General features: G+C 46.3%; 2 protein-coding genes and 1 long non-coding RNA gene across 3 annotated transcripts; all 3 read right to left on the bottom strand.

Moving 5' to 3' along the window:
- Positions 1 to 7,344: 7,344 nt before the first annotated feature.
- On the bottom strand, positions 7,345 to 11,921 carry LOC122379909. Its single transcript, XR_006256251.1, has 3 exons — positions 11,871 to 11,921; positions 11,314 to 11,434; positions 7,345 to 7,823 (listed from the first exon to the last, which is right to left on the bottom strand). It is a non-coding gene; the product is annotated as an uncharacterized LOC122379909 (long non-coding RNA).
- A 367-nt stretch (positions 11,922 to 12,288) lies between these two features.
- Positions 12,289 to 13,571, bottom strand: LOC122379656. The gene has a single exon (XM_043362035.1). It carries the CDS (start codon positions 13,569 to 13,571, stop codon positions 12,366 to 12,368), a length of 1,206 nt encoding a protein of 401 aa, XP_043217970.1. The 3' UTR covers positions 12,289 to 12,365.
- A 5,647-nt stretch (positions 13,572 to 19,218) lies between these two features.
- On the bottom strand, positions 19,219 to 25,615 carry LOC122379905 (WSC domain-containing protein 1-like). Its single transcript, XM_043362528.1, has 2 exons — positions 25,325 to 25,615; positions 19,219 to 21,772 (listed from the first exon to the last, which is right to left on the bottom strand). Exon 2 carries the CDS (start codon positions 21,721 to 21,723, stop codon positions 20,635 to 20,637), a length of 1,089 nt encoding a protein of 362 aa, XP_043218463.1. The 5' UTR covers positions 21,724 to 21,772; positions 25,325 to 25,615; the 3' UTR covers positions 19,219 to 20,634.
- Positions 25,616 to 27,438: the final 1,823 nt, after the last annotated feature.

Raw genomic sequence — 27,438 nt, 5'->3', positions numbered from 1 at the left:
CGTTGCCTCTGTATTTGCATAACAAGGCTAATTTGAATAGTGAATACCACATGGCCTTGTACTGTCAAACCGAACTAGGTCAATATTTTTTCCTCTTAAAAAAAGAGCCGGAGTCGCCCCCTTTTTTGACGGCTCCGGCTCCGGCTCCGGCTCCGGGCTATATTACATATTTCACGGCTCCGGCTCCGGCTCTGGGCAAAATATGCCGGCTCCGGCTGCTCCGGCTCCGGCTCCGCACCCCTGGTATAAACGGCTATTTTTTATATTTTTGCCCTCTGGAACATGAAATATATCACATAGGACAGGAAAAAAGTTAACTGTGAAGGAACGGGAGGAGCTGACGATGATAAGCGCGATCTGATGGTGAGATGAAGATCCTTACGGAGGCTTGGTTACGGGGATAGTGGACACTACACGACTTATTAGGCACTTCTGGTGTGAAAACTGAAAGGGCAATAAATAAACCCACTTTCGGTATCGGTCTCCATTATCGACACTTCAGCCTACCTACATACGTGCCGCGCTTGGATACGCTGCAATGCGTCTTCATGTCATCTGTCAGGTTTGTAGTGGTATCGCAGCGATGTCGCTACCAGCACCTACGCACCTCCGTCTTGAGGATGTAAGGTCATTATAGGGATGCCACTGTATAGACTCAGTGATGTCATACAATTCCGTCACTTAGGAACCGTACGTGCCACCACCTATCGGACAGCCATTGAACTAATAGTTTCCAGCTTGTGCAACAGATGTCACTATTTTGGATGATACGGTCTTGGATGCTGCGGTACCAAAAATGTTTTTTGGATGATACGGTTTTGGATGCTGCACCCTTGGATGTTTCACTCTTGGATGCTGCAATTCCTCGTCCTTGGTTGCTGCCAATTTGGATGATACGGTTTTGGATGCTGTGGTCCTGGATGTTGCAGTTTTGGATGTTTCGCTCTTGGATGCTCTGAATCATCCCTAAGGGGTCGGTTTTGGATGTTATTTGGACGTTTTGATCGCTGGATGCTAAGGTTTTGGATGTTGCGTCCCTTGGATGCTGCGCTCTTGGATGCTTCAATACTCACCCCTGGCAGTAGCTTCATATTTGCGAATAATAATAATAATAATAATAATAATAATAATGCCATTTATTTCACACCATCATTGGTGCATACAGGAAGTTCCAGTGACAGCTAACACAATCATTACATCCATACCAGGGCACTAAAGAGTCGGGTACTCCAAAGTTTTTCCTAGTATATACTAGAATTATACTATATCATCTAGAAAAACAACTAGAACTAGGAGCTTTTTACTATATACCGAATATTATCCTAGGATATGGCTGCGCTGAAGCGCGGCGCAGCTGGCGCTCGTGTTTCAATACATTGCGCTTCATATTTATACACGTTTTTGGTATATACGCGGATATGTTGATCATATGTGAACGATTGGCGTGATGGCTGAGTGCAGGCCTTATGAGTATGAGCTGATGTTAAACTTGTGAAATGTATGATGTTTGTTTTTCTTTCTCTTTAATTTACTTTATTTTTATTTTTAGTTAGTGTAGTTTGACCAATCACTAACATCTAACTACGGCAATACCAACCTAAACTGATAAATCCTAACTGGACAAATCCTGGCAACGCATTTCCTTGTCCCATGGATCGCTTAGTTCCATTCCCTGGCCATGACAAGAAGGAAGAGAAGATGTGAAGACAACTTCTGGACGCTCTGAGCCCAAGAGGCTATGCGCCCTACACCAAAACAACAACAACAACAACAAGGCGGCTTGTGGTTTCACGCGGTTCCATGGTGTTCTCCCTTCATTTTGATTTAAAGACTTACAAATTGTGCTGGCTAAGTATTTAATAACTATCGTGTGCATTAAAAAATTGGCTCTTCATTATGCATGGAATTGTGTGAACAAAGGCCTTTCTGAGTAACTGTTTACAAATTTGCAAACTGCTGTACTTGACTGGGTGGTGGGCCAGCCTCATGCTTTCTCATTCTTTTGCGTAGCAATGTGTTAAAAAAAGAAGTTTCAAGGAATTTTATCAATTGTGATGCATGGCGACACCTTTCGACTTATCTGTGAGCATATTTGGTATAATCGTATTGCAAAGATTGCGTACACCGGCTTTATCTATTTGCAATGGCAGCTTTCGTACGACATTTGTGTATTGTCTTTTCTATGTTTGTCGCTACTCGTTTGTATGTATTTTTAGAGCCCTGATAGGCTGATGAAGGATGATTGAAGTCTTCTGAAAGCTATCATAACTAAGAAATGAAGCTGGTGTTATGAACAGTGAACAGTGTCCCAAAATTTTATTTCAGAGTGAAAAATTGTTCTTGAAAATTGGAGATGAAAGTGGAAAATTGATTTCAGTTGGATGTCACTTCCCACCCAAAACTGGCAAATTTTGGGACATTGGTTTTGAACAAACTTAACAATACAATATCACTGTCCCAGGCTCCAGCTGAATAACATCAACATATAACATAATACTTTGTGTAAGCATCTCGTACAACTGTGTTGCTGTGATAATGAAATCAAAACACATGCATCCTGCATCCATGAAAGTGGATAGTAAGTAGAAAGAAGCATTTGTTGCCTCATGTTAGTGATAATTGTGCAATTTCTTGGTATTTTAAGTTTGTATGAAAACGCGTAAGATTTAGGTGATTGAATCTAAACATGGAAGATAATTTTTAGGTCAATTTTTACTTTTTCTTTTTTAATGCTGTTCTTGATACTCCACCTCACTCAAAACACACCAGTTCATAAGTTATTTCAGGGCTTTCACAATAGCCATGTCTTTGTGGTCAATCATCCTCAGAGCAGCCTGAGTCAATTCCATTCATGACTTCCTTAGCCATATATCTCTGATCCTTTTTCAGGACAAGACATGCACTACTACATGTATGCTGTGCCTGGCTCAAGATTCCTATATGTAGCAAGGCTGCCCTACCGACACTGGCAAAATGAATGCTTCCTTGAACAAGGCTAACCAAAGGTGCCATCAACTGTCTTAATCTGAACAGGAAGGAAGCCTAGTTTTCAACATAGACAACAGCTTGTGTGAAGCTGTGACTTTCAGGGTGTGCACCACCCGGTGTTCATTTGTAAACATCAATAATGTGTGATTGATTGATTGATGAGGAAAGGAAATCCTTCTGAAGGCAACATCTCTCGACCATTCTAAGATCCTGTTAACAATCCACTACCTTAATATTAACAGGTCTTTTAAATAACCATGCATTATTCCTCTGATAATGCTTGTTATGTTTTCAAATAGGTTGATGTTCTTTCATCCTGATTTTTCAAAGATAAGTATCACTTGAGTTTGTTTTTATTGCAAGTGTGATGCATGTAATTTCATCTTCATGTTTTCTCAGATCGAAGATCTTGCTCGCAGCTATGCCTCATTGCTTACCATGGCCAAAACCTCTTTGAGGTTTACTGTAGGTAGTGTTCTCCGTCTGATTGTTATGTGTTGAGGATGAGCTGAATGTTACTGATATTGATACCTGATATCTAATTGTGGTCAATGTTTAGTGTAACACCGTGACATCTTCCAATGCCAAAGTTTATTTCCAACGAGCCAAAGCTTATTTGCATTGCAATTACGAGCGGTAGTGTGATGTGTGGAACGTGTAGTATGTACGATTGGGAACCACTTACTCTGTAACCCAAAGTGGCATGTTTGCATATACATATGAGAATGTTCACTGTTTATCGTCTTTAGATAATAAAAGCATTGGCATACCAGGAAGTGGATTGTTCGGTGGTCGCCTAAAATGGTATCAGAGCTGCAATTTTGACACCATCGTGTTCGTCATGCTCAGCCACGTCGAATGATATGTTTTGTGTATGGGTGAGGTCAATTTAGGATGTTGACCTCCGTCCAAGGTCAGGTCAGGTCATTACCTCATGATGAGGTCAAGTTGCACGTTATTCAATTTGGCAGGTCTTTCTGAATCTATTTGTGTCTTTTCCGTCTAAGATGAAGATCACTGTCAGCGCCAAAATAACTGTCTCTATATCCCCCCCCCCCCCATCGGCTTATAATGGCCAGATCACCTGACCGACCTGACGTTAGGTGACCCTTAGGAGAAATCCGAAGTTAACGACTTTTGAGAATAAGGGAGTTTGATAAGTTCTGTAAGTTTCATCTATCTGTGATAGATCTCCTTGAATTGATGGAGTTACTATGTTACGACGTTTTTGAGACCGTGCAGAGGTTCACTTATGACGTCATAGGTCAGTGACCTGACCTGACCTGGAAATGAGGTTGGTACCACAAAATCCGGCTTGAATCAAAGGTCAGGTATGCCAACTTACAACCCTCCATCACCAGCGCGCTCACCCCTACTTTACTTTGCAGCAATGGTTTGCCGCACATTAACGATAAAAGTTTTGGTCTGTCCGAGATTCGAACACAGGGCCTTCCGATGTATCAAAAACATGGGGTCATATATGGACGAATATCTCGAAAACGGTTGGATGGGCTTGAACTTTTCATCCCAAAAATGGAAATAAAAATGTTGTAGCTATCTTTTGACATACTTTGTATGTGGATGCCCACACTACGAAACCTTGAAAACCGAGCGCGAAAAGTCGCATTTTAACACGCAACCCTATGGGCTAGTAGGAAAAGTCACGCCCATGCTGCCATATGACTTTGGAGGGGGCTGATCCATACATACACACACACATACACACACATCAAGATATTCATATTCAGAACGTTAAAATCAGTGCAAGCACGCACGTCGATCAAGAGGAAGCTCGTCTCAGCTTTTTTTGTGTATTGTGTATTGTGTATTGAAATATACCGTCCACAGGTGCACCCCATTTACAGACGGAGTCACAAGCATAAATATACGCCACATTTTCACACACCTACCTATGTCTAACTAACACATGTATAAATAAGGTTACAGACTCGATACGAATGCCTTCACCTGACTTCTAAACGCCGCCCGGGATCCGAACAGGTCAGCAGTGGGCCGTTTCTCACATAGACTGTTCACAGCTCGTGGCAAGCGACAGAACAAACCGTTTCTGATTGTGTCAACCCTTGCTGCAGGCACGTACAGCACAGGCTTGGAACGAGTTCGCGATGGTACAGCGAGTGAAAACATCGCAAGAATGTCACCGGAGTCGATCCTGCCGGTGAACACGTTCTGCACGAAGTTCAAGTCATTCAGAACAAGCCGCTGGTCAATTCGCAAGACACCAAAATGACGAAGCAGATCAGTATAGTCAAGAGAAGCACATGGACTGTTTGAATGCCTGCCCAGTGCCCAACCACATCAGGAACTTGTGTTGGATACGCTCCAATCTCGCAATATGAGTTTTTGCTGCTCCGCCCCATATCACGCAACCGAATTCCATGATTGCACGAATGTGGGCATTGAAACCTGTCATTATAGGTCCTGGCGGTAGCCTACGGCCGGCGGGAGCTCGATAACTCTGAAGCGACCTCAAGTACATGCCCAAGGCGCGGTTTACCTTTCTTACAAGTTCATCAATGTGGGGGCCGAATGTCAACTTTGAGTCAAGCAGAACACCAAGATCACGCATCTGGCTCACACGTTCCAGTGCAGTACCGCCAATGTGGTAGGTTGTATCTAAAGGCTTTCCACGAAGTGTGAACGTGATACTTTTGCATTTAGATGGGTTCAGAGCTAACTTCCACGTACCTGACCAAAGACACAATTTATCTACGTCTGCTTGAAGAGCCAAAGAGTCACTAGCAGTTCGAATGCGACGGTACAATTTCAGATCATCTGCATACATCAGGCACCCAGAAGATATGTCGAGAGGGGCGTCGTTGCAAAATAAGACGAACAGGATTGGCCCACATATGCTGCCCTCCGGCACTCCTGACTTCACACGCACCCAGTCAGAACACTTGCCGTTCAACACTACACTCTGCTCTCTCCTACTCAGGTAAGAACGGAACCAATTGAGAGCGGCACCAGACAAATGGTATGACTTCTGTAGCTTATGTAAAAGCAGAGAGTGGTCAACACTAGTAAAAGCCGACGAATAGTCCGTATAAACTACGTCAGTCTGAGCCCCCTCGGCTATCGAACGCCACAGCTGATCGACAAGACAGGTAAGATTGGTCTCGCATGAACGTCCTGCTAAAAAACCGTGCTGTGCTGAGGATAAAACGGGCGACACGTGTTGAATCACTTGGTCACATATGATGCGCTCACATATTTTGGAACAAATCGGCAAGAGGGAAACCGGGCGATAGTTGCTGGGATTTTTGCGGTCACCCTTCTTGTGAACCGGGGTAACGTACGCGCGTTTCCAGACTCTAGGAAAGGTGCCCTGGCTCAGCGAAAGTCGAATGAGTTTTGTGATCGGCACAGTGAACTCTGCTGCACACTCCTTCAAAATTCTACCACTAAGACCGTCTGGTCCACAAGCCTTATGCACATCAAGGGTAAGTAGAATGTTTCTAACTTTGTCACTGCTCACAACAAACCTTGACAGACTATCTACGTCATAACTCGGTGCCACAGGTAAGTCATGAACGACAGCTGGGTCAGAAAATTTTGCAGCAAACGCACGACTCAGACATTCGGCTCTATCACGATCGTCAGATATAATTCTACACTGTAAAAAATCATAACACGTTTCGTGTTATATGGACAAAAACGACTCGGTATAACCGTGTGATGTTACACGTTTAGTGATGTTATCTTACACGGAAAGGCCGTGTTAGATAACACTAGAACGAGTTCTAAGTCTATTGTTTGTAGTGTTCCGCTACTCGCTAAAAACGTGCTACGAGTTTCATAACTCGTCATTGACTTTCTAGTGCATTGAAAGGCGTGCTACAATACTCGCATTAAACATGTAAGGTGTTAATTAGCTACACTCGTGTTACTGTGCTCTGCTTCGGAATCCTAAAAGTGTTAACATATCGGAGTATAAGATGTTATTGAGCACGCCAAAAACGTGTAACGTGTTTCGTAGCTCGGTTCGTGTTCATATACTTCCCGTCCAGTACCTCTTTTTAGAATGTATATTAACGCAAAATGAGCTGCATTACACGATTCAATGATCATGTTGAATGAATATATAAATATATAATTCATGTCGACTTATTATTACGATGAAAGGCGTACCTTCTTTGATGCAAACGGGGCTGTAACAGGCCGAGCCGCGTTTAAACAGAGGTAACGTCTTCAATCGCAATAAATCGACATGAAGTATACATTCATACAATTCATTCCACATAATTATTGAGGCGTGTAACACAGTTCGTTTTGCTTTAACTTACATCCTCGTTAGCCAAGTTCATTAAGTCTCAGAGTACAAATCTAGTCATTATATATTTCAACAGGTTGTTCACAGTAAACATGCGCTCTGAGCCTCATCAGAAGTAACGCCACAGCGGACGAGCAGTGGACAGTGGTCCTCCGCGATCAGCAACACTAGTATTGTGAAAGACACCTATGAACAACACGTCTTTGGGCCTGGCGATGGGAGCGTACAGGTGTCGTTTCAAATGCATTCACTGGCGCGGTCTTCAGCTTGTCGAGCCGACCGTCGCAACGATTTTTTAACGACTTTCCGGTCGACATTTGGGAGAGCTCTTGCGTCAATACTAGATGGGAGTTCTGAGCGCTGGGGCATTTAATTTTTTCATTGAACACGGGGAACATTGCCGCACAAACTAGGAGGCGCACACTCAGAGGCGTGTTGTCTTCGGAGATGGCAGCGCAGCGCAGCCTCGCTCCCCTCCGCCCATGACACTAGCGGTACGAGGGGAAATTCTAAAAAGCGTCCAACTTCTCCTGGTCCGTGTCTGAAATAAGAAAGAAATAATGTTAGTAAATGACGAAGTGCATGAATGAACGGCATACTGATACACACCTTAACTTTCGCACGGGTGGGGGTTGGGAGGGGGGAGGGGGCGAGGGGGGGCCACACCTGCCAGTTGTTTTCGAGTTTAAAAAAAATCGCGGCCAGCGGCGCTGCGAAACTTGGTATAGCTTATAAAACATCAATTTCGCATCGTGAGTAATATTTTCGACCCCGGGTCACATAAGGTTAGGTCACAGGCCAAGTTAAGTGATCATGCCTATTTAAACTTTGTGATTCAGTCATCTCTAAAGTATATTCGTATATCCCAGAAGTTTGAAACTCATGCTATTGTATGAGCTTGTGAACAATTTGCATATCTCTGAATTTTGATATATGTGACCTAAGGTCACGTCGATTTTGTGACCTCTCCATTGACTTTATAGTCAATGGAAGAAAATTGAAATCCACTTCTTTTGGCCGAAAATACCCTCAAACATCGGGACACAGATGAACATGGCACAATGAACCGGAAAATTGCACCTGTGACCCCTCGGGCCCTTTAATGCCTCTGAGATCATCCCAGGTCACGAACCGTCTCAAATAGTTTCTGAAAACACCAGGAATGTGTTCAGCTTAACAATACGAATCGAATGACATGCAACATGGCCTTTTCCGTGACCTTGACCTGAGGTCAAACTTCTAAGTTGACCTTTTCGGGTCAACTTATAGGTTATTCGACGCGTCTCGACGTCATTTTTCTTTGACCTATGACATCACAGGACGGCAAGCAAGGTCAAATTGTAGCAGCTTACAATGACAAACAGTTTATTACATTAAGTGACTTATCACGTTGATTGAGACGACAGAACGTTGATACCTATTTATCAGGAAGAGGGGCAAGTATCGTAGATATTACTCTAGACTACTTTCAGTACCTAACAAGTGCTGAAAAAATCGGACGTCACAAGAACAGTCGCTTTTTATTTTTTAGTCTTTCAAATAACTATATCACTGGCAGTTTTAAAGACAACTATTTTGTTAATTTTAAGGATGTGTATGGTTACGAAACGGGAGATGTTCAAAACCGTGACACCTTTTTTGAGACACCCTGTAAAGGCAATAAGGAATTAGGATCTCTCCGACATATGCTCCGTTTTTAACTTTCCCAAATAAAAAAAAAAAACTGGAGGAGTTTTGAGTGTAGAAATATCAAAATCTTGATATTTCTTTTTTGGAAATTTTGTGGTAGCAGTTTCCTTTGCCATGCATTCTGTACCTAATGTGCGATTTTTGAGTCTCTTGATTGAAAATCTATTTTGTGATTTTTTCTCGTGAGCAACTTTGTATTTTTTCGACGGAAAATGGCCGAACATGACCTCAGCTTGACCCCCATGACCCGAGGTAACCTAGGACGCATTTTTCAGGAGTTTAGTGAGATTGATGTCCGGAGAAGTACTAGAATCGGCGAGTTAAAAATCGCGGCCGTTTCAGTGTAAAACAACAGGGTTGCCTCCCCTTCTCCAGCGGATCGCGGGCGTCGCGGGTTAAGCTCGCACCATCTACTGAAGTGACTGTCATAGGCGGCGGAACGGGGAGGGCACCGGGGCACCGTGCCCCCCTTTGATTTGGGCATTTTAACATTAGCCCTATGGGCGTTGCATGGAAAGAATGGGACCAAAAGTCGGCAGTGCCCCCCCCCCCTTAACCCGCGCCCCGCTGGGCTATTCAGCCATACGCGCCCTGCTGGGGGGGGGGGCAGATTCTGCCCCCCCCCCTGTCTAACTTCCGAACCGATGGTCGTAGAAAGTAGAAAGACGGGGAAAACGACAATCGAAAGCTCTCAACAAGGCGGATCTTAAGAGCCCAATTTTTTTTTGCTTAAGTAGGTCAGAGGTCAGGTCAACGTTAGGTCAAGGGTACAAAATGCAAGTTTCTACAGTATCGGCCTTGCACCGTAGTTGCCGAAGAATGGACTGAGACTGATTGCCTAAAACGTGTTCTTAGGCTACCAAGACAATATTCGTTGCATACAATGTCATTCAAAGGTCAAGGTCAGGTCAGGTCAGGTCACCAAAAACAAAATATAGAAAAGGGCATGTGCGACACATGTTTTATGGGTCATTTTACTCATAGAATTCAATAGGCACACTCAATTAGTGATATGGACCACCTCTGTATGAATGTCAGGTCGAGGTCAGGTCAAAGTCAGGTCAAGTGAGGTCAAATTTTTAAGTTGGTTGTTAAGGCCTACAAAGGTGTCTATCTGATGCAGTTTTTCACGGCGAATCGAATGGTGCTATTTTTGTTTCCGTACGAGGTCTAGAACTTCCAAAAAATCATTTTTCAAAATTTTTGTGTGTCGTGACGTCATAAAATTTTGAATAACTCCCACATTTTTGAACTGATTCTTCTAAAAATTGGTGTGTAGGTGCACATAGACCACTTCTCTGACATATATTCCGTTTTTTTCGATACACTCAAAATTTTGGATTTTATAATTATTTTCCCCAAAAAGTCAGTTTTTTTAAAACATTTGGGCCGAAAGCCAATATTTTCAAAAAACCGAGATAGCCATTTGATAGACAATCACGTAAAACCTTTTTTGATACGTCTTGATTCCTTTAAAAATGAAGATGTTAGCGGCGTTTGAAATTTTGCGGTTTTTTAGGCGAAAATGGCGAACATGACGTCACTAAAACGTCAATTTCTCAAAAATGTTCCGACGGATTTCGCTCAAATTTTCAGGGAACGTGTCAAATTGATGTATGATAAGGTACTGAAAGTTTGACGTTGCTGGCATAACGCGTTTAGAAGTTATTGGCGAAAAACGGGAGGGGGGGCAGATTCTGCCCCCCCCCTCCAGCGGGCGCGGGTTAATTGAAGGTGTTCCGCCGCTACTGGTGACTGTTCCTTGACCTCTAAATGGCCATTCCCTGCCATTATACTCTTACACGAAAGGCCAACGCTAATAAACTAACACGAAATTGGCGATTAGGTAAGTTCACCATCGACTCTATAGTCTATACCTATTATCGGTATCGTCCAACTGCCAACATAAACCCAATAGCCAATGCACTGTGCACATCAAAATACAGACACGGTATATAGTGAATACAGACTGCTGAGTTTCGGCGTCGGATCCGTCCGCCAGAGGAGGCCGTCAGCCGTCGCCATGGCAACGGCCTGGCGCTTGGACAGCGGGACAGCTGACCACGGGAGCGGGACGAGAGAGGAAGGGAGAGCGCAGGGGCCTTGCGCAGGGGTAGAGCGGGGCGCCGGGGCGCCCGGGCTCTCGTCGGATTTCGGTAATCGGTTATGCTTTTGACGATAATAAATATGTTAAACATGTGATTTTAATTTTCAATATCGGCTTCATATTATCGGAGGCAAAACCCTAGTTTACTAAAATACAACCGAGTCCCATGCAGACACTAATTGTGATTTGCGATATGTTAAAAAAAATACCTAAATCGGCAGAAATAGGACAATACCTTCTTATCCTGTTAGCAGTTGAGCCGCATTCATCAAGGAATGAAGTCCTGCCTCACAGGTCTTGAGCTCTGACTGTGGGACTTCGAGATTGACCTTCATTCTGCTCATCTTGAGCCGTATCTGAAGTAAATAAATTGTGTCAGTTCGCAGCCAAGCAGATGTCTACCTATACTTCTTATCCACAGACAAAAAGAAAAGCAGAGCGAGATACCATGAGAGAGAGAGAGAGAGAGAGAGAGAGAGAGAGAGAGAGAGAGAGAGAGAGAGAGAGAGGGGCAAGAGAGAAACCAGGCAGACTTATCATAACTGGCTGGTAGATACATAGCAAAAAAAGGTACAGTCAAAATTATTCATGTTTAACATATTTACAAACGCACACATAGCCACCAATGGTGGGCTGACAGATGGAATGAGAATCAGGGCCGAGGGCTCCTCCTTCCCACCCATAACGCCACCTTACACGGATAATATTTATGTAACCACGCCTAAAAGACATTTAATATCACTGATGTTATTGCTAAAAAAAAAATTTGGAGCAAGTATCACTTGTACTTACCAACAAGACGTCAGATGCAGCACAGACACGAGCTCCCTGGATCGCACGAAGATGGCGACTGAGGCCCACGCGGCGCTGCATTTGGCGCGAAACTGAACCGAGTAAGTTAGCAACCCACAGTGTTAGGTAATTGGTGTTCATGTCTCTCAAGATTGCGGCCCAAATAACCTCATTCGGGTTTTTAAACTCGACGCAGCGGGGTAAAACACTCCGTGTTATTCAACACGGTAGAACCGTGCGCAAAGATGCTTTCACAAAATCGTATTCGTGTTTCGGAACACAGTGTTCGCCAATTGCGGGTATGAATACATGGCGATTACTCCAACAGTGTCATTGTACATGGGAATTCCGAGCTAGTTCATCCTGATTTGGACTAACCGTGTTTTGCTTCGCAATAAGGTTTAAGTTACTCGATAAATACGGATTCATTAGCAAGTTAGTTGTTTGAACACATCATTAAAGTGAGTCAGAAAACTCAAACTGCGCTAACATTTTTTACAGTGTACCATCACATTTCAGAACAGAAACATTTTTTGAAGACTTTACGGATTTTAACAGAGACCAGAACCGTTTCGAGTTGTTCTTGAAGTCATCGACGATGTGCAACATGTATCTGCGGTACTTGGACAGGACTAAACTCTTAAACTGGGTCCTACAGGTTGCAAACCGTTTAATCCGTTCATCGGTAGGTGACTGTTTCTTGTGGCGGTGGGCAATCTCTTTTTGGCGCAACGCTCGCTTAACATCTGCATCGAACCATGGTGGGTAGCGAGCCTTCAGAGTCACCACCGGAATGTGATCTGATATTGCCGCGTCAGTCCACTCATAAAACAGTTCAACAGCGTCATCAACAGCAAGATCATCTAGCATATTCCATGGTAAGAGCCGCAGTGCATGCCTCAGACCGTCAAAGTCTGCTCGCCGATAGTTAAGAGCAGTGCTGCGTGTCACACGAGCGCAGCCCGTCCGAGGCACTGTGAATGTTGCCGTGACCTGATTATGGTCAGAGTCAAAATAACCGACATCAGAGTCACACTGCACCCCGCTGATGTTCGTCAGCACTAAGTCCAGTGTGCTGTTCTCTCTAGTAGGCTGCAGCACATGCTGGCGCAGTCCGTGCTGGTCGACAGCATCCAAGAAGGTGGTGGCACGCGCAGACCGCCGCAGCAGCTGGGGAGGACGATCCGGCCCGTGCCAAACGATCTCAGGAAGATTGTAGTCACCCAGCATAATCACAGACCGGCCAGCAGAACATACAGTCTCGAGCACATTCACTATAGATGTCACTGCCGCGTCATCATCCGGCGGCCGGTAGCCAACAATCACTGTGACTGCCGGACGGAGACCAACAAGGTCAACCACTAGGACCTCTCCCTGCTCCACCTCGGCGCGTCGAAGAGGCTGGAGAGCGGCCCTCACAGCACAGGCCACACCACCCCCGACCGACTCCTCACGGTCCCGGCGGAACCACACGTGACTGCTGAGTCCGTGCTGAAGCTCGGAATCACCGACATACGGCTTCAACCACGTCTCCGTCAAGGCCAGGATGTCAAAGCGCTCAAAAACAGGAGAATGGGCCCGAAGGGTACCCAGTTTGTTTTTGATACTCCGGACGTTTTGTGAGAAGCAGGTCACAGTCTGTCTATCTCCAGCTAACGCCCCCTGGTGGCCGGTGTCCGACGTGCACACAGCTTCATACATTGTCTGTAATGACACTTCTCACATGAGCATGATATGTCGGATTTTGATTGACCATTCTTTTCAGCCTACCTAAGAAAATATTCAAAATGTCTGCACGAGAGGAGGAAGACAAGTCTAAGGCCATGATATCATATTCACGTCGGATGGCAAGATGCACCCTCGCTGCTATACCTACCATTTTGTCCAATGTCACTGTCAAGCAAGCTCTTTATCAACACATTTTCACTACTGTGGAGTATTTTATAGAACAGAAGCTGTCTGCTTGCTACTAGCATAGGACAGGGGAGAATTTGAAGAGCTAGACAGAGAGGGTGGTTCCTGAATGATTTCGGTAGTTTGACTATTTTCTTCACACATGAGTGATACGCCACACACAGTTCACGAAACACATTTTTTTCTTTACATGGATCCCACAGCTCACACCCATACAGGTTCGCGCAGTAGGACTTAAACAGCTTTATCAGAATTTCTCTTTTAGCATGGCATACCAACGCGCAAAGCATATTAGCACGATAGTACAGCGATCTCTCGAATGTGCGTATAATTTCATCGTATACACTCGCGTCCGCATTGAGATTCATCTGAACATCGATCACCTGATCGACATTCAGATTCGCTCCGAATCTGAATGTCCATGAATTGTTTCCGAATATCGAAGGCCCCGGCTCAGAAGGCCAGAGGCAAGGCCCTATATACCGCCAGAGGCAGTGTTGCCGCGGCCAGATTTTACAGCGTACCAGGATCGCATCCAAATCGTACCAGATTGGCTGTTTCTGGCTGCGTACCGTACCAGATCGTAGTAGGTCAAATTGTTATTAATTCAGTACTTTAAAAATAGCCAAAATTTCGGTATGTTCATGCCAGCAAGTAATTTATGACTCATTTGACCCAGTAGTTCGACCCATTCGTCTCGCCGCGTCGCCCCTTGAAAGGCAGAAAGGCGCTCTTCTGAAAGCTCCCAAATTGTCCTATACCTAGGTACTTAAAATTGGCCTAAAAATAGAGAAATCGAAATCCTGCCTTCGAGAGGGGGCACTCCAGTTGAGACTGGCGATTGCACCCAGGATCCTAGCTTGCACCCAGAATCCGAAAATTGCCACAGTAATATGCCAGTGAGAATGGAAAATTATTTGCTGGGTGTCATTTTGATTTAGTTTTCCAACGAAATCGCACAATTTTGGGACAGTGATTCAAACTAGTCTCTTTCCTTAGCCCTTCGACCGTCGACGGACCTCACATTTCACTGTTCACAATACAACTACAATTCCCAACTATTGGTTATTGGTATCTCAGCTTACGAGCCGTACCACAAATCGTTGCATTTGGGCCCGGTCAATTCCCAACTCACGACACAACCTCTTATATTGCCTTCATGGACACAACAACTGCCTCAGCGGTCAGCCTGTAGCCGGCGGACCGTCCTTGGCAGCCGGCGTGGAACGCGAATTTTCCACTTGTTTACTATAGCGCACACAACAGGAATATGTATCAATAATTCCGAATCCGATGCATGAGACATTATGATGAGAAAGTTAGAAACACCATCCCTCCTAAGTGTTTTTTTAGATGGAAAGAGATATTAAAATGCCAAAAAAAAATGCATTTCGGCGAAAAAGTACCAGATTTCGTTTAGGCGTACCTCCGTACCAGAACGGTCGAAAACGTACCAGATCTGGTACTATAGTACCAGGACGGCAACACTGGCCAGAGGCCTTCAAGTTTCAACGTCATTCAGATTCATATTCGGGGGACTATTAAAGCATCTAAGAACGCAGCATCCAAAATACGCAACATCCAAAATCGCAGCATCCAGCGATCAAAACCTCCAAATTACATCCAAAATCGGCCCTTTTGGGAGCATTCAGAGCATCCAAGAGCGAAACATCCAAGGATGCAGAAGCCAAAACCGTATCATCCAAAATGGCAGCACGAGAATACCTGAAAATCGTATCATCCAAGGACGGTTTATCCAAGAGCGAAACATATCCAGGCATGCAACATCCAGAATCGTATCATCCAAAACAATACAGACAAGATGGAGCCACTCAAGAGACTCAGTAGCGCCACCTAGCATATGTATTATAAAAACTATTAGTTTTAGGCTTGCTTGATAGGTGGCGAATGCGTCGTGTTCAGCGGCACATCTTCACGATATGACGTCACTAGGTAATATGACGCCACTAGGTATTCTACAGTGGATCCCTATGATATTTATTAACCCGTGCCCGGCTGGGGGTCCTGGATTTCCACGCCCTGTTGGGGGGGTGTTTGAACACCCCCCTTGTAACTCGGCTCCTGGGCCACGTAGCGATACGCGGAAGGCGGCGTTCGAAAGAGCGTCAAAAATAATGACGAAATCACTTCAGTCAATTTTTAAGTCAGGTCAAAGGTCAGGTCACCAGAGGTCATTGAGGGCAAAATTTCGCCGATTTCCAGGTCGAATATCGAAAATTTCCAAGCAGCCAACGCATAACTCGGGAAAGCTACAGCGCCGCGGAAAACCGCATTCGATAGCCCTATTAACACTCTTTCTGAGTAATTCTCTCAGATTTGACCTAACGTCAACGGTTTTGCCTGCACGGGGCAAAAACTGCAAAAATAGCCGATTTTTTCGGAAACAGTTTTTCGGCAATAACTTTTGACCCAAGCCTTGTACGAGCTTACTTTTACCGGCATCGTGTTCCTCTCGTCAAGACGCATCGAATGAACTATAACTTGACCTTTAAAGGTCAACTTGAAAATTTGACCTCAGGTCAAGGTCATAACCTGACCGGAAAGGGTCATGTTGCATATCAGTCGATCCGTATCGTCGAGCTGAACACATCTAAGGCGTTTTCATCGCTCTAGCATGCCTCTATCAAAAGTTATTTGCGAAAAACTGTTAGATACCATTCGTGACCTAAGATGACCTCAGGGCATAAACAAGGGTCACGGACACCATTTTCATGTTCAGTGTGTCTAAACCACTTGTAATTCGGTGTTTGGGAGTGTTTATAATGTCTTTCGTCCAAAAGAGGCGCATTTCAATTTTCTCCCATTGACTTATAATGGGGATGTCGCAAAATTGACCTGACCTTAGGTCATCGATATCAAAATCCTGAGATATACATTTTGTACATGCTGTTGCTCTTAGCTATCGCTGAAAGTTTCAAAGCGATCGGTCACTCGGTGTAGCTATGACAGACATTGAAACTTTTTATGAGGTGAGGTCACTTCAAGTGACCTGGTGACCTGACCTTGAATGACCTTGGTCTGAAATTTTCACAACATGTGTAGAATTGATGTATGATAAGGTGTAACAAAAACGGCTATTCGCGAAAAACCACAAGGGGGTGTTCAAACACCGCCCCCCCTCCCCCCCCCAGCAGGGCGCGGGTTAACAACCGGAACCGACTGCAGGTGGCTGCTCTGTGCTCCCGCCGCCACTCTGTCTCCCGCCAAATAGCTGGAAAGCGCGGGAACCAATAGCGCGCCAAATCGGCGCGCCGTGTGCTAGCTAGCTCTTCGTTCGCTAGGTGCAGCTGCACTTGGCGCCGGTTGCGCGCCGCGTGGCAACTCGTTGCTCGGCCGGTACAGATGCACTTAACAAAGCAATGAATTGCGAACAGAGCTGTTAGCTGTTGGCGCCTGGTGGCATTATCGAAAGGTTAGGAGGTCGATGGTATTTGGTTTGATTGATAACTAGGTAAGTTATTCGTTGCGGTTGCAGGCAGGGTCGTCGCCACGGATTTTTGACTGGGGGGGGGGGGACGATCGACAGACGTGAAATCTAAAAAAAGAAAAGATTAATACTGCTCTCCGCTTTCTTTTCAAAATCGCTGCACCACATATTAAACCCGCGCCTGACTTTTCATAACGTGACTGCCTGAGGGGACAGGGGGGGGGGGTAATGGTACTAGCTTGATTTTCGGAGAGATCGTTCATTGTGCTATTAAAATCCATTCCTTTTCTGTCCCAATATCCACTAATTTATTTGCACTGAGCATTTTGGCAAACCATGCAAAAAGCGCTAATAGGGAACTCGTCCCGATTAGCGACCGGGAAGGGTCGCTTATAAGTCTATGGGTTTTCCCATAATAAAAATGGCAAAAAATGCGACGCCTGAAAAGTTGCAATATGATTGCAAAAGACAACTTATACGCAAAGCACTTAATCATTGGAACAGGAGCGTTTGTCCAACACCTTTATGAAGGTAAAAACTGCAGATGACTTGATGCACCAAAGGCGAAAATAAGGCGAAGCTGTAGGTATTGGTTTCATTCGAATGCATCTAAGACTTACGTTAGGTACTAGATATGAAGGTATAGGCAGTTATATGCATCCGACATTGATCAGCATGGCAAGGCGCTCAACTGCCAGCAGTCTGTAAAGTGTAACTGGTGGCAAACGGGACCAACGCGCGACCGGCCACGTGTGATGTGGGTGAAGAAGACACCCCATGTCCGCCATATACCTATCTACTCTTACCACTCACCACTATCCACAAAGAAATGTGACGAAGCAGGCCGGGACCGCCAGATCGGCGGCGGGGGTTGTTTGCCTAGTCATCAGCCGCATCCTCCGCCCGCCGCCGCTCGGACCGTCTGTTCTGTTACCGTGTCACGAACGCAACGGTGCACGGAATTCGCAGCGCGGATGGTGGCCGACCGGGCCAACGACTTTACCGGGCTGGTGCTGCGGTGTGGACTGCAGTGGGCGGGCACGGATCCTCGGCGACCCGGCTATGCAACAAGTCCCGGTTTGACCAGAGGATGGCTGTCCCACTTGACAATATAGTGTTCACATAGTCTAAGCCTCTCGGTATTTACTGATAGCCACTAGTGTGGGATACTCAAAAGTGGTGCTTAGTAGTCTTGCTGCAATTGATGAAGTTTGTGAACTGCACCAGTTCCCACTGCACTGACTCGACGGCCGATCGAGCCAAATCGACCTTCCGTGCCCGCCGAGGTGGCTATGACGGCGGGTTTTCCGCGCCTCCGGCCGGCCGGCCCGCTCCGGCTGCAGCCGCTGAACGTTCTCAGTGACTCCGCAGGTCGTCGGCACGGCACTCCACCGCTGCTGGTTGTTAACGGAACCGGTCCACCAGAGCGGCGGCTCAGCTGGTTGCATCGTGATTCATTAGAAATTCATGAGCGAGAGAGCGCCGCAGACGGCGCCTGTGCAGAGCGGCGTGCAGGAGAGGGGAGAGGTGCGCGGGGCTGACACGACCTACGGATCCACCCAGCGAACTGCGAAGCATATCTTTTGGGTATGACATTAGATTAGGTAGGTTCATACTTTAAAAGCCATTCATGAAGAACAGCATGTCCTTTCTCCACGGCCAAAGGTACCTACATAACGTATATGTTAGATTACTATTTGTATCGTGTAGGTACGTCGTTTAATTGACGTTTCAATGATTTTATTCTGAAGCGCCGTAAAGTGTGGGGCATATTTACCCAAGCATCTGATTAAATGCAGGCCTCTTTCCCTCTCTCTCTCTCTCTCTCTCTCTCTCTCTCTCTCTCTCTCTCTCTCTCTCTCTCTCCTCTCTCCTCTCTCCTCTCTCTCTCTCTCTCTCTCTCTCTCTCTCTCTCTCTCTCTCTCTCTCTCTCTCTCTCTCTCTCTCTCTCTCTCTCAATATCATAAAAAACACATTAGAAGGCTGTTCCTCTTCCGGTCTGCGCGTTGAGATGTATTTGACTGTTAATGCGTTTGGTTAGACAGTAGGGTAAGTACCTAATGCTTACACTAAACAGTATAGGTATGTAACTTCCATTTCAGAAAAAAAAAACTGAAAATGGTCTTCACAATGCCCTTTTCACAATTCTTAGTTGACTGATATGCCTACACTCAGCTCACAAAGAAATAACAAACGGATAACAAAGCAGTCATTAACAAAATTACCATTCTAAAAACAAATGTTCCCTCACAAACCACCCGAGTCCGGAAGTCGGCAGTCGGAACAAGCTAGCGCCGTTATAATCGTGACCTGCCCATAAACTTGCTTCCTGAGTCGCACACTAGTCACTTCACAACAAAACATTCGTTGTGGCTTTCACACGCCGACATCCAGCAGCTGCACGAATCAGCATTAAATATTTACGCTGGAGCGCACAGCGCAGTGAATATTACAGTAGTTTTTGCCGCCATGATTCAGCTGCCCGGCACGCCAGGCCAGCGTCCAGCCTGGACGTTGGCCTGCAGAAAGCTCGCTCGAGAAAGAAAGCTCGAGAGCTCGCCACAGAAATACGTATTCCCTGCCTCCGACACACTACCCTTTGGGCCAAAGGTTATGTCATAGCAGAGTATGCAGTTTTAACCAGGCTAGGCGGGTGACCTTACCCGTGCCAAACGAGTCCCACCCTGCGATGAAGCTATCGGACATATGCATGGATCCTAGAAAATGGATCTGGGACCTCATCCCATGGATCCTGATCTCGAATCTGATGGGATTATAACTAGATCCCACTCTTTAGTTTATTTAGAGAATCATTGGGATCATATACATATCATAGTCTATTTTTTACTTAAGAAGCAGTGCGACATAAACCTCTGTATCTGACATAGACCTCGGTATACAGAGGTCTATGAGACTTTGAGTGACATCACATATCATCACTTCTTTTTGTCAACACAGAAATCCTAGACATCCGCTTGTTGCAACTCACAAAAAGTTATGCTTGACTTTGGTAGCTTTGTGTAGGATTGGAAAACATAGTTTCAAAGGTTGTACATGATGGGATCCACACGGATCATAGATCTATGTCCTTGATTTATCGTCATATCATATGAAATCTTAGATCTAGACCCTATATCCAGTGGGATCACAGATCCTAACATGGAGTTACTGGTAGCTTCGAGATCCACTGAGGTCACAGATCCACACTTGGATCCATGCACATGTCAGGAAGCTATACGAATGGTGATATACAAGTGAGTAAGTGACGTTGCACGTTGTACGTCGCACGTTTAAAAACGTTAAAAATAACCTGAAACAATGAAGAGGCTGCGAGACATGAAAACGATCGGCAGAAAAACCAGTGTTGTGCACAATTAACACATTTTGAAACCATTGTCATGTTCAACGCATCCGTATATTAATATCACCGAACTCGTCTGCAAACGAGTAGTGTTGCAGGGGCAGTCCCGGGTAACCTCTGTCTCTGAGGAGCCAGTGCAGCTGGTGGATGTAGCTCCAGAGCTCGGCCCGCACCCGCAGCGGGTACGTCTCGCCGTCGGGCACCACGCCGTGCCGGTGGTTGTGCGCGATCCCCTCCAGCTCGCCGCGCAGACACTCCAGCCGCCGCCGGTCGGGCTCCACCTGCAGGAAGCGCAGCAGCGCGCGCAGCTCCCCCATCGGGTCCTGCCGCAGACGCTCATACAGCACCACATGTGTCTCGTTGGTTGCCTGCAGCCACTCTGCATTCATATTAAACCACACGTGCGGTAAGTGCATAGCATAATTCAACCAATCTTCTCCACGATACAGATACGTCATATCTTTTTCGTTACGAACTGATCGTGTTTCGCCATATTTCCGAAGAGAAATTATCGATTTGAATGGATCGCGTATGAGCAGTACGGCTCGTCGTGGGCGGTCGCTAGGAAAAGGCGACAGCCCGTGCGGAGCATCTTCAGCCTCCGTTACATTCCATGGCTCAGGATAATAGTGTGTCTTGGAAACGATACCGATACCTTGAGACCACGGAATCTTCTCCCCAAGGTATCCGTAAGAAATCAGCTCTCTGTCTGCCCGTGTCGCATCCCAGAGCTGCTCAAGGTCCAAGACAATTTTGCCTGGGGTTTGATTTCGGTACGTCCAAAAGTCAGGCAGTCCAGCTGTAGTGACAAGTCCCGTAGAGGCCTCCAGCAGGTAGCGGAGCCAGGTGTTCCCTGACCTGGGGAACGACGCCAGGTAGACGAGCGGCAGACACTGGTCGCACGTGAAGCGGGTGAGCAGCGGCCGGCACTGGGCGCTGGTGAACCAGGCGTGCGCCGGCCGGCTGGGCACCCACAGCTCGGCGATGGGCCGGCCGCCGATCCGGCCGTCTGTGTCGGCGGGGGCGGCCAGCGGCACCGTCCGGGGTCGGGTCACCGCCACCAGGCAGAACACGGCCACCGACACCAGCGCAGCACCGAGTCTGTTGGAGACGCGCAGCCTCTTTAGCATGATTCCTAGCTGACTTGCATGTGTGGGTTTTTCACGACAGTGACTATGTCTGAAATGGAAGCAAGGAAAGTTGTGTTATCACACTACATAAGGTCGCCTGGGTCTCCACTTATGCCGATGCAGGTTAATGACGAACTACAACAATCTACGGGGTGTTTCAAAAGTTCATTTACACTCTTTAACCCGCGAGTTGCTGGGGGGGGGGGCGTTAAACGCCCCCACTTTTTTCCCGGGCCATAGCATAAAAACGGCGCGCCGCATGGGCGCGTCAAAACTTGCGTAGTGCGTACCTGTAGGGAATTGATTGAAGTTTATTGTGACAAAGTTTAAAAAAATCATTCGAAAATTTTTTTAGATATCGAGGTTTTTAGTGACGTCATGATTTCTGAGTTTTCGACCAAAAACGGCATATGTTCAAAAAATCATATAAAATCACAGAATAGACATACAGACATGGCGTAAACGCCATTAGACTGCCAATACCATGAACAATCAAATGATGGCTATCTTTGATTGTTGATTATCGTTCCGCATTTTCCAAAATCTTGAACTGAATCTTGGCAATTTCTCGTGACTACTTCACGACCATGATACATGCATTTCTTAAATTGAACTTTTTGAACCAAACACGTATCACATATGATAAAATGAATGTCACCATCGCGTTCTACGCCCCAAATTACCCATAAAACATGTGTCACAGGCTGCGAATATCAGTTTTGATTTTCGGGGATATGTGTCTACCCGGTTGATCTGACCTTGACCTTGACCTATGCTTGAATGGCCCCTACATGGAGCTCACACTCTCGAAGGCCTTATATGACAATGATGGATTGTGCACCGTTTTGATAGAGTTTATGACGAGAGGCGCCCATTGCGAAGTCCTGAAATCCATGCTACTGAAAACCCGATTTCAGGTGTTTGACCTGACCTTGACCCGACCTGTGACCTCAAAATTCAACTTTAAAGTACTCGTCTGAAGCGTCTCGTCGCGTTCTTTCGTTTGCCGCCTGGTGCGTTTCGCTGCGCCTATTGGTTCTCGAGTTATCGGCTGGGGGCGTTTAACCCCCCCCCCCCAGCAAACGGTGGGTGGCGAAATACCCTGCAGCAACTGCCGGGTTAACGTCCAATAAAATATATATAAGTGTACTGAGGCCGTTTATTTACACCTTACATGAACCGCCGTTCAATTTAGCATACCTATTGATAGTCAAGGTTGATCGTATATGAATTCAGTCATGGTATATTGGGCCATTCCGACGCGTTTTAGTGAAAAAAAAAACAGGGGTAGGGGTTGATTTCCCCCCCCCCATTGACTTCAATAGCGGCGGAACACCCTCAATTAAGGGGGGGGGGGGGGGGGCACTGCTGACTTTTGGTCCCATTCCTTCCATGCAACATTGCAACGCCCATTGGGCTAATGTTAAAATGCAAAAAAAAATCAAAGGGGGGCACGGTGCCCCGGTGCCCTCCCCGTTCCGCCGCCTATGATTGACTTACATATAACGGTGAGGTCAAGAAATTGACCTGACCTTAGGTCATCGATATTTAACTTCCGTGATATAAAAATTGTAGCTACCAATGACCTCATTACAGGACCCTTCTCAAATGCATGAATGCATCTTCTCCGATCAAAATGAAAGTGAAATTCGGAATCAGGACCTCGAAAAAACACATAGTAGCGCATAGGCGCGGGAACCGGGGGGGGGGGGCAGTGGGGGCAGCTTGCCCCCTCAACTCTGGGGCCGTGGGGGCTGTGCCCCCACAACTTTGAGACGGAATGTCGTACTTTTTTGCAAATGTTTTCTTTTGTGTTGAAAAAAGCCAAGGGGTGAAAAATAAGTGGCCTAAAACCGGTGAGAAGACTAGATTTGGGGTACCCGGTTGATCTCTATTATGGGGTGCCCCCCAGTCTGAAAGTCGTTCCCGCGCCCCTGTAGTAGCGCCTCACTTTAAGAAGTTATAACAGGCCCCGATATTTACAACTTTTCGGTCGTTGACCTGACCTGGAAGGTCAACCATTGCCCTAGGATCTTAAAATTGGGTATTATCGGATTCTTCTTGTCACGGGCAAAAGTTTCCGCGAATCTCAGCTCCATCGGGAGCAGAGAGGCTGGGGAAATCCAACGGACCAATGAACCCCATATGTACATACATGTTTGCGACTGCAGAAAACGCCAATATGGGCAAGGGTTAATAAACCTGAAAAAAAAAATCATGAATAGAACGATATGAAGTGTAGGTACCCAAGCTCGCCGCTGATCTCAACATTAGAACTCGGAAAGCAACGCTTTTGTCTCTTATGCCTCAATGACCGTTTTGTTTTATGGAATATCTCTCGGTGTGTCGCCTCGAGCCACCTTACGAGCTTGCGGTCACCTGTCTCGTCTCCCCTGCATAATGCGCAGTCGACTGGCGGGGTGACCGCGGCACGCCGGCATTTTATCGGTGTGCGGGCCGAGCCCGGGTCGCCGCGCTGCTCATGCGGCCGGTGCATGCGGTTTCGTGGGGACGACAGACGACTCATACGGTAACCGGACAAAAAGTCAAATGACAAAAAGTCAAAAGACAAAAAGTCAAAAGACAAAAAGTCAACAGACAAAAAGTCAAATGCAAAAAGTCAAAAGGGATAAAAGTCAAATGGAAGAAAGTCAAAATGTATAAAAGTCAAAACGTCAAAAGTCAAAACTAAAAGGTCAATTTTTTAGCGGATTTGACTTTTTGCCATTTGACTTTTATCTTTTTGACTTTTTGTCTTTTGACTTTTTGGCATTTGACTTTTTGTCTTTTGACTTTTTGTCTTTTGACTTTTTGTCATGTAATCGACTCACACTGCGCCACATCTACGCTCGACACGGATGTGGCAAGCGTGTGATACTTCGGGCAGCTCGACTGTTTTTCGTATGGTCACGGTGTGTGCGCGCGGCCATAACTATGTAATAGCTCGAACAGTGACGAACGACTGGGAGTGCGATCGGCCCCTTCCCCACCCCACCCCTCTGCACGTTAGCGGCTGGGAAAACGCCAATGCTGCTTAAGTGTTTAGCCCCAGGAGGATTTGTCGTTCAAATCGGATAGATGAGCGTGACGGCATTGGCATGACAAATGTAGGTATGGTGTTATATCGTATATGCTAAATGTCATTTCATCAAGATATAGCCCATTTGGCGTTCAGCATAAAAATGGCTATTAGCTTCACGTTGAGGTCATCCATAACCAGACCCCGATTCCGCCATTCTGCACATTAACCAATAACCGGCTCGATCAGATATTCTTACAAATAATTAACATTACCGTCAGAAACTCACGCTCCGAGCTCAGGCCATGACCACAAATTAACTACCAATGGATACGAGCGCAGAGCAGGTCTAACCTAACCTACACACAGGACCACTCATTAGCGCCATGGATATGATCCCATGCACTCGCAACAAATATGGCCTGGAGGTTTTACCATGTATGTATGTTACAGGTATGTATGCATATGTTATACCATATGCATAACCAGACGCCAATACCGCCATTCTGCACACTCACAATGTACTTACCTACATTAACTGGTTCGTGCAAATATTATTAGAAATAAATTACATTCACTCACCGGTCACTCCTGGGTATTTTGACGCCGGTCACTGGTCAGGTGAGCGCTGTGCTACTTTTCACTCCTGCACGGGCCGCGGAGGCCAGCGGACGGTCGGTGCCGGCACGCAGCGGTCACTGCCCGGCCCGGCCGTGTGCCTCCCGGCGCACTCTACGCATCGACTACCGTTAGGCCGCCTCGCCGGTCGCCTCCGGTCAGCTCTGCGCCGACCGGCCGCTCGCGCCCAGAAAAACAGCGATGGGAGGACTTGCGTGCACGCGACACCGCCGCCGCCGACCGACTGAGCCGACTGAGGCCGTTCCTCTCCGGGTTCGGCGTCGGCTGCCGCGCGGCGGCGCTAGCCTCGGCCTCACAACCCAATTGGCTCGCTCATCTCAGTGGGTACTGAATGGCTAACGGTAAACTTGCAGTCTCTTTGTATTTCTCGCCGGGGGGCGGGTGCGTCGCACCGTCACGGCCGAACGACGAACATGGCTGGCCAAAAGCCATTGGGTGGCCCTGATCGCAATAGGATATCGTCCTGACCGACACTAGCACCAACAATCAACATGCATTGCTGAACGTATGGTATGTAGTGTACATACTGTAGTGAGGCGTAGCGGTATCGTGAATAAGGTCATGTTTTGAGACTGACCGTATTTGCATTCGATGACTATTAGCGAAAGGCGGATGATACTATATTATTGCTCATTGTAGTCGAATAACTAGCCTGAAAAAATAAGAATACCTACATCGTGCTATAAAGATATATTTTCTCTTTAAAAAGCGTAAATTGCATTAACCCGCGCCGGGCCGGTGCTCTGAGATTCCGCGCCGGGCCGGGGGGTGTCTGAACACCCCATTCTAACTCGGCTCCTGGGCCACGTAGCGACACGCGGTAAGCGGCAATCGAAAGAACGTCCAAAATAAGGACGAAAACACTTCGGTCATTTTTTGGGGGCAGGTCAAAGGTCAGGTCAGCAGAGGTCACCAAAGGTAAAATGTTGACTATTTCAACATTTTGGAAACTGCCGACGGCTATCTCGGGAACCGATAGAGCTACAGCGCCGCGGAAAATCGCATTCGATAGCCCTTTTACAGGCCTTTCTGAGCATTGTTCTCAGATTTGACCTCAGGTCAACGGTTTAGCCTCCAGAGGGCAAAAACTCCAAAAATAGCCGTTTTTACGAAAAGCGTTTTTTTCGACAATAACTTTTGACTCAAAAGAGCCATGACATTACCTTTGTCAGCATCGTGTTCCTCTCGTCAAGACGCGTCGAATGAACTATAAGTTGACCTTGAAAGGTCAACTTGAAAATTTGACCTCAGGTCAAGGTCATGACCTGACCGGAAAAGGTCATGTTGCATATTAGTCGATCCGCAACGTCGAGCCGAACACATCTAAGGTGTTTTCAAAGCTCTAGCACACCTCTATCAGAAGTTATTAGCGACAAACTGTTAGATTCTGTTCGTGACCTGAGATGACCTCGGGGACATAACGAGGAGTCACAGTTGCCATTTTCCGGTTCATTGTGTCAATTTTACCTACATATCGATGTTTGAGAGTGTCTAGAATAGCGTTCGTGCAAAAAGAGGCTTTTCAATTTTCTCCCATTGAATTATAATGGAGAGGCCGCAAAGTTGACCTGACCTTAGGTCACCGATATCAAAATTCCGAGATACACATTTTATAGATAATGTTGCTCTTATTAATGGCTGAAAGGTCCAAGGCAATCGATCAGTCGGTGTAGCTATGACGAGCATTCTTATTTTTTTCTGAGGTGAGGTCACTTGGCGTGACCTGGTGACCTGAACTAAGGCGACCTGTGTCTGAAATTTTCACAACATGTGCGAAAAAGATACACAAACAGGTGTGCCAAAAACGGCGGCGCTCCGCGCCACCGTTTTTTGTTGTTGTTGAGATATTAGCGAAAAACCGCTGGAAGGGGGGTGTTCAAACACCCCCCCCCCCGGCCCGTCGCGGGTTAACACTTGCTTAGCCCATCCGGGTCGTTAGTTTCAATCTAAATATGGGTTTCTGGAAAAGGGTAGTTAATATTCATGTTTTGCAAAAAGGGGGAATTTATTTTAAATCTAGCTAGGTATGCAAGTTAGGTCAAATTATGTTTGTTTAG

This window comes from Amphibalanus amphitrite, unplaced genomic scaffold (assembly GCF_019059575.1).
Source record: "Amphibalanus amphitrite isolate SeventyFive unplaced genomic scaffold, NRLGWU_Aamphi_draft 000009F_arrow, whole genome shotgun sequence".
Lineage (NCBI taxonomy): Eukaryota > Metazoa > Arthropoda > Thecostraca > Balanomorpha > Balanidae > Amphibalanus > Amphibalanus amphitrite.
Note: the sequence above shows the minus strand (reverse complement) of the source record. Positions and strands in the feature narration are given on the sequence as shown.